Source organism: Lissotriton vulgaris, chromosome 1_2 (genome assembly GCF_964263255.1).
Source record: "Lissotriton vulgaris chromosome 1_2, aLisVul1.2, whole genome shotgun sequence".
NCBI classification, from domain to species: Eukaryota; Metazoa; Chordata; class Amphibia; order Caudata; family Salamandridae; genus Lissotriton; species Lissotriton vulgaris.
This window is the reverse complement of record NC_141686.1, coordinates 296,656,776-296,670,483: the sequence shown is the minus strand read 5'-3', so window position 1 is coordinate 296,670,483 and position 13,708 is coordinate 296,656,776. Positions and strand designations below refer to the sequence as shown.

At 45.9% G+C, this 13,708-nt stretch overlaps 1 protein-coding gene across 3 annotated transcripts in view; it reads right to left on the bottom strand.

Annotated features, from left to right (window-relative positions):
• LOC147736538 (apolipoprotein L3-like) overlaps window positions 1-13,708 on the bottom strand; it is an 80,947-nt gene that overhangs the window by 26,144 nt on the left and 41,095 nt on the right. For all 3 annotated transcript variants that reach the window (XM_086953275.1, XM_086953277.1, XM_086953276.1), the window contains exon 2: window positions 319-418. In XM_086953275.1, the coding sequence (XP_086809401.1) occupies window positions 319-330 (12 nt within the window). In that variant the 5' untranslated portion in view covers window positions 331-418. The remainder of the gene's footprint in view (window positions 1-318; window positions 419-13,708) is intronic.

The following is a 13,708-nucleotide window of genomic DNA, read 5'->3' as shown; positions in this document are numbered from 1 at the left end:
TGTATGGTGCAAAGGAGTGCATGGTGCTGGTGGCTGAGCAGTATGGTTGCACAGGATCCTGGACGTTGCGTAGACAAATACGGTGCTGCCGGCTACGGCTGCACAGAATTCTGCACCCTGCATTGCGTAGGCGCGCATGGCGTGGCGGCGGGGCAGTATGGCCTCACAAGGAGCAAGTGTCCAATCAGTGTGGTTAAGCGCTGCAGCTGTGCAGTAACTGGTTGGATTGGCCTCCCTTCACTTTGTCTTTCCTCCTTTCTGCCAGCATGTGTTCTTCCCTCCACCCCTCTATCCCACTGCTATAAATACCAGGAGTACCTTATCCTCCATCTCTCGGCTCTCCAGCAGGGCTCACAGGAGGTGTTTTCCGGCAGCTCAAAGTCCCAGGAGTGCTCGATCCGGTGGCAGAAGGAAGACGCTGTGGGCAAGAAGGAGAGAGGGAGGTAGAAGATTAATCATCTCAAGAACAAAGAACCCAACTATCTGCTCTCCATGGATACAAGGAAAAGAAGAACTCTTAGTCAAAGTGGGTGGGCTCTTATTATCCTAAGTTTATGTATAAAGTTAAAAGTATGTGAAAAGAGAGATATTAAATTTCATCTTAACATCTACTTATAATTTGCTGATAACCAATTTGCCAAATATCCCAACACTTTTTTGGTTCTAAGAAGTATCTTAGGCGTCTGCATCAAAGATACGCATACAGACAAGATTAAACTCCGTGATAACGTTTCTTCTGGCTATCAAGATACCTAGTCAACAGAAGTGGACAAGGATGTAAGATAAAGATTTCCCGTTCAACATGTGCTTTGATAGCATCATGTAGAATTTAACATATTACACTGAAATGGGTGCATAAAGAAATGCGCTGCTTTGAATTTTGTAGTATCTGAATTGTCAATATCCACGCGGCTGCTTGTAGCGACTCTGCAGGAAAAGGAACCGACCAAATGCAAAAATAAATTTTTTGAAGCGCGCATGGTCTGACCAAACCATTTGTTTTGCATTGTTTGTAAAGGGATGAAGGGCATCGTGCAGGAAACCCGGTCAGCCTGGCCCTCAGCAACAAAACCAGCCCCGTCCCTGCCAGCGCACTGGGGAAACGCCTGATGACCGGTATGGTCATTCTAGGCCCGAGTCCAAGGCCTACTCCGAGAAGTGGAGGGGTTCAAAGCTCAGAACGTGGCTGTAGGAAGCTGGTTCTCTATTTGGTGTCACTACTAGGTGGTTATACCGTGCACAGAGTCCAGGGGTCCCCAAAAGTATACAAGGCTCAATGTAAAGCCCAAAGTGCTCTGTTAGTCGTAGTGCGGGCGAGCAGCCTTAGGCCTAACACAGAGGAGTGTAAGAAACTTATTGCACAACACTGACCAATAACAGACACACAACTCACGAAGGAGATCCACACCAATTTTATAAAACTCACCCCACCATGCAAAAAGCCAGAAAACGAAAACAAAATGATAAAATTATTTTATTATCATTGAATTTTTTGCAGTCTGTCAGCCAAAGCGAGCATAGAGCAGGGAGGGCCAGGGAGAAGGAATGGTAGGTGCACTTAAGTGTGCATGTTACTTGGGGCGGCCAAAGTGACATCCGCACTTCGGATTCTCCACCCGGGCTGTGTTGCATGGCAGGGTGGAGAAAAGGCCAAGACGCCCTGTACCTGACCGAGCGTTAAAGCAGCCCACTCAGGCCAATCCCCATGCTGCTCTCATGCTTGGTATACAGGGCATGAGATCAGTGTTGTGATTGGGTGGGGACTCTGGGAGCCTGTGCCGGGAGCAGAGGAGCACCGAAGCGGCAGGCAGCGAAAGGTAAGACTATTTTTATTTAGTATTAACCCCACCCCCCACATCCCCTTCCTCACCACTTATTACTTGTATCAGCCGCCACTGCATGTGATCCTAGATACACTGATGCAATAAGAAGGGACTTACATCTTCTCTATTGGAAGCCATTTATGATCGAACAACAGGGGAGATGTGATCCGTCCTCTTCGAGATTGGCACTAGCACGGCCGCAGCATTTAGCACACCTTTCAGTAGTAGAACGTTTGATTTGGGGGGAGACCGTGAGCAGATACATTCTGTAGTCCAGATGGGACAGAATTTGAGATTGTACTAGGATCCAAGCGTGCTGTTCCACCAAGTACTTCAAGCTCCATAAAGTGTGCAGTGTAAGCTGTGCATCTTAGCTGATCTTGCATGTAGGGTTTGCTGTCCAGAATAAATTCTATGGATTTTGATTGGTTTACAAAAACAGGTCTAGTACCTAGAGGTTTTGAGCCCACAAGCAGGTTGGGTGCAAGGGTAGAATTGTTGCTAAATGTGAATAACAGGAGTTTTGTTAGGGATGAATTATAATGCGTCTTTCGAGAACCATGCATCAGTGGACACAGAAGGAATAGGGCACGGTGGTGTCTGCTGGTGAGCTTGGAGACATTTTTTATCACAAATGAGCAACTACTGTCACTGGAGCTCCTTACCAGGTCTCAAGCATTCCCTGAAAGCAGGCAAGATGATGTGCCCGGGCCTTAAGTAATTTTTATTTGTCCCTTATCGCACCTCAGGGTAACCAGGTATCCAAAGATATTAGATTAGACGCCTCACTCACTTGTCGTGACATGCTTCATCATAGGCGTCTATCCACACCCGGGTAAGATGGTACTGCCCGGGCGGACTCAACCCAAGGTGTAATGGGAGCTCTTATATAAAGCAAAATATATATGAGCTTGGAGACATACCTTCATTTTGAAGGATGGTATGAGAAACCGTGTCAAGGAGTCGTGCCCTCCATCTCTTCTTTACTCATCGTAAACTTCCTCCCACTACTTTGATCTCCAAATAGATACATTCTATGCTCTTCCCTCTTCTATTCCTCCATTATCCGTTTCAATTCAACTAACAGATTTCCATGTCCACCGCTCAAACTAACTTTAATTTCCCTATACCAATTGACCACTCAATTCTTTTGGGCACCGGAGTAGCGCGCTACTCGCGAAAAGTGCTTCAACGCCTCGTCATGGGTATTAAGCGCAATATAAGGAATATACTACTTACCAGTATGCATCTGTTCTTGGCATAGAGGGCTGCATAGTGGTACATTTATGAATAGATCGCCATGTGGTGTTGGGCTCGGATGATTGCACTTGTTTTTCTCTTGGAGAGTCTTTTGTAGCTTGGTGACTCCTCCGTTGGTTGCTAGTGCTCATGGGCATCGACTCCATCCTTAGATTGTTTTGCCATAGTACAGTTAGATGGAGTAGTATGATAGAATACAGATAGAAATGCCCATGTAAGTGTATCTAAATAAGATAGCGTTGGAACAGACACAGGTGTCCGGGGAGGCTGGGAGGGCATGTACCACTCTGCAGCCCTCTATGCCAAGAACAGATGCATACTGGTAAGTAGCATATTCCGTTCGAGGCATATGGGCTGCAGATGGTACATTTATGAATAGGCTATACAGCAGTTACCTCCCTAGCGGTGGTCACCAGTGTCTGTTGCAACAGTTTGAAATAATGTTTTTAGTACAGTTTGGCCCACTCCAGCCTGTTGTGTCGCCTGCACATCTACACAGTAGTGTTTTGTGAAGGTATGCAGTGTAACCCAGGTAGCTGCTTTGCATATGTCATCTAGAGGAATGTTTCCTAAGAATGCCATAGATGCTCCTAGTTTACGTGTAGAGTAAGCTCTAGGAGGAACAGTTAATGTCCTCTTTGCTTTTACGTAACATATTTGTATACATTTTACAATCCACCTGGCAAAGCCTGCTTTAGAGATAGGATTGCCCTTATGTGTTGGAGAAAACGCTACAAATAATAGTTTGATTTTTCTGAAAGTTTGTGTTCTTTCTATGTAGTACAATATTGCCCTTCTGACATCTAATGAATGTAGGGCCCTTTCTGCTACCGTCTGTGGTTTTGGAAAGAAGACTGGTAGTTCTACTGGTTGATTGATGTGGAATGCTGAAATTACTTTAGGCAAGAATTTTGGGTTTGTTCTAAGAACCACTTTATTTTGGTGTAACTGTAGGAATGGTTCTTGTATTGTAAATGCCTGTATTTCACTTACTCTTCTGAGTGAATTAATAGCTATAAGAAAGGCCACCTTCCATGTAAGGAATTGTATTTCACACCTATGCATAGGTTCGAAAGGTGGTCCCATTAGTCTGGTGAGTACTATGTTGAGATTCCAGACCGGGGAAGGCGGTAGCCTTGGTGGAATGACTCTTTTGAGGCCTTCCATGAAAGCTTTTATTGCTGGCACTTTAACCCCTTCCATGCTCATGACAAGGTCAGCTCGTCATGGGTGTTACCTGCGCTGTGCGTTTGACGAGCTGACCTTGTCATGAACAATGGGGATCCTGCAAATGCAGCACAGGAGGGGAAACCCCCATAGCAGCCAAGGTGTTAAACAGGGATAGATGTTGCCTGTTTTGTAGGTACGCTGCTATAGCTGCAAGATGTACTCTAATAGATGTGTAAGCAATGTTACATTGCTGTAAGTGTAGTAAATAGCAAATAATCTCTTTAGTGGATGCGTCCAGAGGGTTGATGTTGTTACTGTTACAGTATACAGCAAACCTCTTCCACTTTGCTGCATAGCATGCTCTGGTGGTAGGACGTCTTGCTTGCTTAATGATTTCCATACAGTTTAGAGGTAAATTTAAGTATCCAAATTCTATGACCTCAGGAGCCAGATCGCCAGGTTCAATTGTTTGGAATCTGGGTGCATTATTTCTCCATGGTTCTGTGTAAGGTGCATGGGTAATATTTGTAACTTTTGATGTGGCACCTGTGAGAGTTGCAGTAGCGTGGTGAACCACGGCTGTCGTGCCCACGTGGGTGCTACTAGTATCATTGTCATTGAATGTTGTTGCAGTTTACGAACCACTAATGGAATTAGTGGGAGAGGGGGAAAAGCGTATGCAAATTTGTTGGACCAATTTATCCATAACGCATTGCCCTGGGACAGGTGGTGTGGGTACCTGGATGCGAAGTTTTGGCATTTTGCGTTCTGATGAGTGGCAAATAGATCCATCTCTGGCTGTCCCCATCTTTGGAAGAATGGCTGCAGTATTTGGTCGTGCAGTTTCTATTCGTGTATTTGTTCTGACTCTCTGCTTAAGGTGTCTGCTATCTGATTTTGAACTCCTGGTAGGTGTTCGGCTAACAGATAGATCTTTTGAGGAATGGCTTATCTCCAAATGTCCTGCGCTAGTCTGGATAGTTGGAGAGAGTGTGCCCCCCCCTGTTTTTGAATATAATACATTGCTGTCATGTTGTCTGTTCTGACCAGGACTGCTTTGTTGAGAATGTGCATTTGAAAAGCTTTTAATGCTAGAAACACTGCTAGCAGTTGTAGATAATTGATGTGCAGCCTTTTTTGCTGTACACTCCCATCTTCCCTGCACTGTATATTTGTCCATATGCGCTCCCCATCCGGCGAGCGATGCATCCGCTGTTAGTATCACTTGTGGAATCTGTTCTAGGAACGACCGCCACTTGGAAATGTTTGTTGTATTCCACCACTTCAGAGAGCGATGTGTGCGGTCGTCTACCAACACCAGATCTGTAATCTGACCTTGAGCCTGATTCCACTGTGTTGCTAGGCATTCTTGCAGCGGGCGCATATGTAGTCTGGCATATGGTATTAGCAGTATGCAAGAGGACATCATCCCTAATAACTGCATGAACACTCGAGCTGTTAGTGAGTGTTGCGGCTGAAATCTTTGGATCAACGTGAGCATTGTTTGTATCCTGATTGGATTGGGGTATACTTTGGCTCTTTCTGTGTCTATAGTAGCCCCTAGATATGGTTGAATTTTGTTTGGTTGCAGGTGGGATTTTGTGTAGTTCACCGTAAACCCTAGGTGGTGCAGCAATTAAATGGTCTTTTGTGTGTTTTGAAGACATTCTTCCTGTGACTTGGCCTTTATTAGCCAATCGTCCAAGTAAGGGAAGACATGTATCTGTTGTCTTTTTAGGTGTGCTGCAACCACTGCTAGGCATTTTGTGAACACCCTTGGTGCTGTTGTGACTCCAAACAGAAGGACTTTGAACTGATAATGTTATCCTTCTACTACAAACCTGAGGTATTTTCTGTGGGCTTTGTGAATTGGGATGTGAAAGTAAGCGTCTTTTAGATCCAATGTAGAAAGAAAGTCCCCTTTCTTCAGTAAAGGAAGTACTTGTTGGAGCGTGACCATGTGGAAATGTTCCGAATTTATGTATGCATTGAGAGGTCTGTGGTCTAGTATTGGCCTTAGAGACCCTAATTCCCAAAAAAAGACGTAAGTATAGCGAGTATACCCCTGTTCCTTGTTGATGTTTTGGAACCTTCTCTATAGCATGCTTTTGTAGCAGTGATAGTACTTCCTGTTTTAACAATGTTAGATGATCTTGACTCATTTGACGTTGTTTGGGGGGGATGTTTGGTGGGGTAGCTGTGAGTTCTAGGCAATAACCATGTTGGATAATTTGTCTCACCCACCTGTCTGATGTGATGTTTTCCCAGACAGGTAGGAACTGTGATAGACGTCCCCCGACCGGTGTTATATGGTGTGGGGGGAGTTGTATGAAGTCACTGTTTTGGTGTTGGGGAGTTGCGGTTGTTGTTATTTTCGCGACCTCTACCCTTGTTGTTGTTACCTCTGTAACTGCCTCTTGAATTACCTCTGGGTGATGTTGGTGTAAAAGAGGTAGATTGTTGGCTTGTGCCTGTATTCTTTGACCCGCCTCTATAGGTGGACCTACGAAAGGAACCCCTTTGACTTGGCTGTTGCAATGCTCCCATTGATTTAGCCGTTTCCGTGTCTTTTTTCATTTTTTCTAACGTCTCATCTGTACGTGAGCCAAAAAGTGTCTTCTCATCAAAAGGCTGGTTCAATAATGATGTTTGTACTTCTTGTTTGAACCCTGAGACTGAGCCATGCATGTCTTAACATGATACTGGCGTTGATGGACCTTGCTGCAGTGTCTGCTGCGTCTAAAGCACATTTAATGGAAGTGTTAGTTATTATCTTCCCTTCCTGTATAAGCTGATCTGCCCTTTTTTGATGTTCCTTAGGGAGATGTGTAATGAGGTTTTCTAACTCATCATAATGAGCTCTATCATAGCGTACAAGTAGCGCTTGTGTATTAGCTATGCGCCAGCTGTTTGCTGCTTGGGATGCTACCCTTTTGCCAGAGGCATCTATTAACTTGGACTCTTTATCAGGAGGAGGAGCCTCTCCTGTAGTTAATGAGTTTGCTCTCTTACGAGCGTTTGCGAGTCGAGAGGTACCTGTCCCCTGATAAAAAATATAAGGCAGCCCCAAAGGACCCAATATTTATCAATTCTTGGGTTTAATACCCTAGCCCTCACAGGGTCTTTGAATAGGTCTGCTGTGTGATTGAGAAGACCCTTAAGCATAGGTAGTGTTCCTGATGTTCTTTGTGCAACAGGTAGTGTTTCTAGAAGGAAATCCTCTATTTGAGGTTCCTTGTGGTATTTTGCTGCCCTATTAATTAACTGTACAAAACCTGTATTATCATCAGGTGGTGAGGGTTTTGAGGGATATAGTTTGGGGTCGTTATCGTTATCTGACCCTGCATTATAATCCTCCCATGGGTCTGCTTCATCTGGGGCAGTGTCGTCATCCCCATGAAGCTCTCCCTCCCCTGTATCACTTTCTACATCTGTTTGATGTGTAGATGGTCCTGGAGTAGAAGGTGGAGGAATAGCTGGCAGAGTGTGAGGAAACTTTTTTCGGTAGTCTGACCGGGCTCGAAGGCGGGGTCGACACCAAACGGGGTCGGTTTTTCGGTAAAGGGACGCCGTCACTCACGGTTTGATGATCGTCGATTTCTTCAACATCAGACTCGTCCACATCCGATCCCGACTCCTCCTCATTTTCTTCTTCTTCTTCTTCTTCTTCTTCTTCTTCTTCGGGGTGCTGGGCCTCAAACTCCGGGATTGCCTCTGATTGCATTCTCGACACTTCGTGTCTTCGGGCTCGACGGTTTCTAATCGTCGACTTGGAGGAGAATGCTGCGCAGGCTTCACAGTCCCTGGATTCGTGTTCCGGTGATAGGCAAAGATTACACACCTCGTGTAAGTCCTTGTGTGGGAACTTAGCACCACACGTTGGACATTTTTGAATGGAATTCTTTCCATGGACTCCAGGCCAGACTACGTCGAGATAGGCCTCCCGGTCTCGTCGACGTAGAAGTTGTAACTTTTGTTGTTTGACGTCGAAACGCGTCGAGATGGCAGTAAACTCGCGTTTGATAACAATACCGTCGAATTGGAAAGGGAATACGCGCCGAAATATCACTTTTTTCCCCGAAGTCGATCCGGAGCGCTTCGATCCTCATCCGAACCCGATGGGGGGAAAAAAACTATCTAAGGATGGAGCCGATGCCCATGCGCACTAGCAACCAAAGGAGGAGTCATCAGTCTCGTGAGGACAAAAACTTCTCCAAGAGAAAAACAAGTGCAATCATCCGAGCCCAACACCAGATGGCGATCTATTCATAAATGTACCATCTGCAGCCCATATGCCTCGAACATACAATAACTATCTATTACACATCTAATTCATCACCGCTGCCACGTGGCTCTATGTCATGTGTGACACCTCTTTTAAGTTCTGGCTTTTTAATAAACAGTGGCTTCCATGCTTGGATTTTTGAGCCCAGACTTACAATGTTAACTGATAGACTACAAGTTCCAGAATACAATGCGCTGTTGGTAACAAAGCCAAAGGTGACTTAAAGTAGCACACACGACTAGTGGCCAACAGGCTACCATGAACATGAAAGAGTAAACGTGGAAGGAGCATGGCTCTGTTCATCAGTAGTATGCTGTCGAAAAGCTTCAGCATGACAGATGTATCAAGTGGTCCTATGTCAGACTGTGTGGACCAACCAGTCCTTGCTTTCGCTTTGCATTCTGGTATTTGTCATTTTTTTTTGCTTTCATTATCAATGCATAGCTGCACACAAAAGAACGCACAGAGTAAAGAAGATGTTGATTAAATACTATTTGCTGCTATACAACAACTCGAGAGCTCTGGCTACTGTGTTTGGAAGGACTGAAGAGGCAGATTTTGGCACAGACCGAGGGATATTTCAGGAGCCAGTCCTGGTGGACAATCCATTGCACCAATTACAAGAGGTCATACTGGATATTATTGCTAGCATATTATTGTTCAGTCATCTACCGAAGTTTCAGGAGAAAAGCCCATTCAATTCTAGTTGCCTCTTGTAACTGGTTTTAAGTGTGGGGTGTGGCTACTGGTGCCAAGGATGTCAGGCTGCACTAACCTCGTGCACAGGATCGACCGGAAGTGATGTTCTTTTTTGTCTCTCACCTCTCCTACCATTGGTCACATACACAGGGACATGGGGCCAGTGGTATAAGCGAGGAATGGAATAAGGAAGAAAACAGACAAAGGACTCCAAACACTGCCACATCGCTTATGGCGTCAAGGAAGTCTGCAGTTGTCGCGCACCATGATACAGAAGAAGGACATCCTGAGAAACTTGCATTAGAATACTAAGGTTCTGCTGTAATTATGAATTGATGCACCTTAGAAATACATCTGTATAACCTCCTCTCTGTATTTTATTTTCGAACTAGGAATTTGTCAACACTAAACATGTAAAACAAGCATTGGTAAATGCATTAGGTTTCACCTATAAGATTAATAAATAATAAGTTAAGAGGTGTGTGAGCAGTATATGAGTGCATGGAGAATAGTGCAAGAGCCCTCTGTGGAGGGTGAGTAGTGCATGAATGAAGGTTGATACGTGTCTGAGTCCAGGGTGAAAGTGCCTCAATGCATTGGTGAGGGATGTGGGTTCAGTACAGAATGAGAATTGTGTGAGTGTACAGGGTGAAAGATGTTATCCTGTACAAGGTAAGAGATGTGAGAGTGTAGGGTGAGCGGGATGTCAATATTATAAGTGCGGGATGAGCGGTTTGAGTTCAGGGTGAGAGGTGTGGGTGGAGGGAGAAAGGAATGTGAGTGTTGGGCGATAGGTAGGTCAATGGCGTGTGAGTGCAGTCAGCACTGTGTGAGAGGTGGATGAGCAGTACATGACTGCTGGCGCACTGTCAGGGTGACTGCGCGGAGTCAATGGTGGGTGAGTGTGCAGGGTGAGCGGTGTCTGAGAGTAGGTGAAAGGTATGTAAGCACGCTGCTAGATACTCACTCCAGCAAAACAGATGGTTTATTATCCAACTCCGAAAATAAAAGCGTAAACGCACCAACAAACTCCAGTCTGATAATTGTGCTAACCCCTGTTCCGGAACACTTCAGCAGTAAACGTTTGCACAGAGGAAACAAGCTACAGAACTTCTCGTTTTCTGTACGCTTAGTTTAGGTTGTATTCTGAAAGGCTCAAAAGTGCCATTTTAAGAACCCGGAAGCATTCCTTTAATAAGACAATATAAAAATATATTAAAGACATGACGTCTAATAGTCTCCCGGGAAAAGTGCATGCCAATAAAACTGCCAAAAACGAGTAGAGGCAAGTGGATACCTGTTCTTTTTTAAGAGTTTTATATAGCGCGAACTTGACCCAAATCAGGTATCAGAGCGCTTTACAGAGCAACGGTTGCGTTACATGCAGTGCTTTAAATGGGCCGGTATTCACTGGTGCGGAGTACCGGCACTTCTAACATTTATCCCTCTGAGTACTGGCACTTCCCTAGTGCCGGGGAGAGTATTGTTACTCATGAAACACTGGTGCAGGAGACCCTTCATTGATAGCCAAGGCACTTCTGTAGACCGGGGCGAGCCCAGCTGAGTAATTCAGCATGAGCTCATTTGCATACTGTCCGGGAGTTCACCATCATGCCGTGTTGCAAACACAGACATCAAGGCAGCCCAGTGGTGAGAGCATAATTAAGAAAGCTGTGGGAGGTAACCAGGTTCGAAAGGCTTTACTACCACCTAATTCTTTTGTGAACTGTCCGTTTATGTTCGTCTGTTTGCCTGTGTGCTTGCCTATGATTGTTTTTGTGTGAGACAACAACAAGAGAAAGGGTGGGGGGAGAATAGAAACACTCTTGGAAGATTTATTAAATGAAATGTGTGGAATGCTTTGTATGCACGTCTGCTTGTTTCTTTCTGTGTCACTCGAGAATTTATAGAATTGTGCCAAGCAACAGCAATTAACAGTATTGCTGTTGCATATATTACAAAACAAGGAAATGTGAAAATATCGCCGCGTTTGGCTTTCGTTGTGTGTAATGAGTAAACAAATCTGTTTTCTTTATTGAAAGAAATTTTGCGTGCATTTTGGTATGTGCTGCAAGTAGTATCGAAGTCAAAAAGTATCGGCATATCTTGCCATAAGCCCCACGCTAAGCCCCGCCCACTCGCGCTATTTAAATGAGTACCTGCACTATTTTCCCCCCATTTAAAGCACTGGTTACATGAGGACACATTCAATTTTGTGAGGCACGGGGAGATTAAGTGATGTGCCCAAAATCACAGGATGTCCAGCGTCATTGCCGAGACTCAAAACCACTTCCCCAGATTCGAGGTTGACCGCCCTAGCGGTTAGGCCAACTCCTCTCCCCAAACTTAATTTCCTTTTGCTTGGACACCTTATGTACGTTTCCCTGGACACGCACCCATGCATCACAGTTTCTCGCAAACCACCCCTTGATCATACACTTACACCAGGTCCCCTCCCACCCCTGAGCATCAATTACCCTGCACCCACCCCAAGGGCCACTCTCTCGCCTATCCCCTTTTTAGGTCGAGGTAATATCAGGTCTGCCGAAGGCAGACCGGAAGTCCGAGATTTATTGTCAGTAAGAGGGCTGCTTTATCCCTCCCTCTTTTTGGCTCTCCCTCCATTGGCTGGCTTCCTAAACGGAGGCCAGCCATTGGAGGAGAGAGCGTCCCTCCGAATAGGCTCCGTCTTTTTCGGATTTGGGGGCGTACATTTTGCGGTTCTTTCGCCAGTGACGTCACCAGTCACTCAGAACAACAAAACACACGCCCCCGAATGCGAAAATTACCATGCTATCTCCGAGGCATTTCTGCTTTGCCTCGGAGAAAGACGGTGGTGGTTTCCAGAGCTGCTCTGCTCGTCCCCCCTCCCTCCGCAGCTCTCCTCTGTCCCGCTCCCCCCCTCCGCCCGCAGCTCTCCTCTGTCTGGCTCCCCCCCCTCCCTCCACCCGCAGCTCTCCTCCGTCCCGCTCCCCCCTCCCTCCGCCCGCAGCTCTCCTCCGTCCCGCTCCCCCCCTCCCTCCGCCCGCAGCTCTCCTCCGTCCCGCTCGCCCCCCTCCCTCCACCCGCCTGCTAAAAGGGGTGAAACTGACTCGGGGTGGACTTGTCTTGTTTCACGTTGTTCAGCTCAGCCACTACATGAATATATTGTCCTGTGTTTCCTTTTACATCATTTACTTTAAAGGTTTAATGAGGCCCCATATATTTATTTTTCGAGTCAATGGTAGTCACATTGTCTATTCTCCAACAACAAATAGCTAAGTTGTCCCTACTGGGCTTGAAATCTGCCCTACAGATGACACAGAGCTATGCTGGAAGCACGTTAACCCCCTGAGCTATCCTACCATCATCTTGCTGCATGGACACTGCAGCCCGCGGCAGTCCCCCTCGGTTGTAATTTAAAGCTGGCCTCTACCTCCAGAAGCGACGGTGGCTCCTGTTTTCATGACCCTGCCTGAGGTGGGGGGGGGGCTTTTTTCAGAGCATCGCCCTCTGATGTCTTCAGACCATGACTGTACCAGCCTAGAGCCTGGGTGGCACCCCGCCCCCATCTGCCCCCACCCCCTCCCCTGTCCCACCGGCTCCCGTGACACACTCGCTTTGAAGACTCGTCAAATACAGAACAGAGGAGCCACGGCCTTTGATCTGCTCATGGGTCCTTGAAACCCGATAGGCTGAACTCCCACCAAAGTTCCCATAAAACCAGAGTGTTTTTGTTGAATGTTTTTGTCTCGGTGTTCCAGCATCATTCAAAGTGTTCCCATCTTGTTTATCCGGATGCTCACGGAGGTAGGACACAGCATCAAGATAGCTCAGTGAGTTCATGTGCCGGTAGCAGAGCTGCTGTGTGACTGCGACTTTACTGCATAGCGCTTCAGCTTCAACTTCTACAGTTTCTAAGCGCTGTAAATGACAGATGATGCGAGTAGTACCACATCTATCGAATATATTAATATACCCATTAGCAAGAGTTAATAGCGCCCTCTCTTCGGGAGAAAATTGCTAACTTCTAATTAGGGGCTATTTTTGGTGCGATCCCAGGCCCTGCAGACGAAGTTGTGTAATTATGGGCGGAAATATGATCTGTCGGGCTCTCAGGCCAACCCTGCCGGTTTGGGTTGTGAATGCCTCTCTGGTTTCAGAGAGGACAGGACTCTGTGTGCTATTAATTGGGGACAGAAGCCAGCAGGGTACCAATAAAATCAAAGCCACCCCATGGGTCGGATATTATTAAGCCGTAATGTCATGGAAACAGACCATTGTCACTCAGGGCTTCATATATATATTACCTAATATTGTTCTTAAACGGTTGCAATAGCCAACAATGGCATGGATTATTAAAAATATATAAATGTACATCTGTAGTAGGTTTACTCCTAGGTTTGGGCTTATATTTACTCATTTTTTAAACTCATAAATGATTCCAGGAGTTCTCCTGAAAAAAGCCTTGTGAATTCAAACTTCCTCAGTC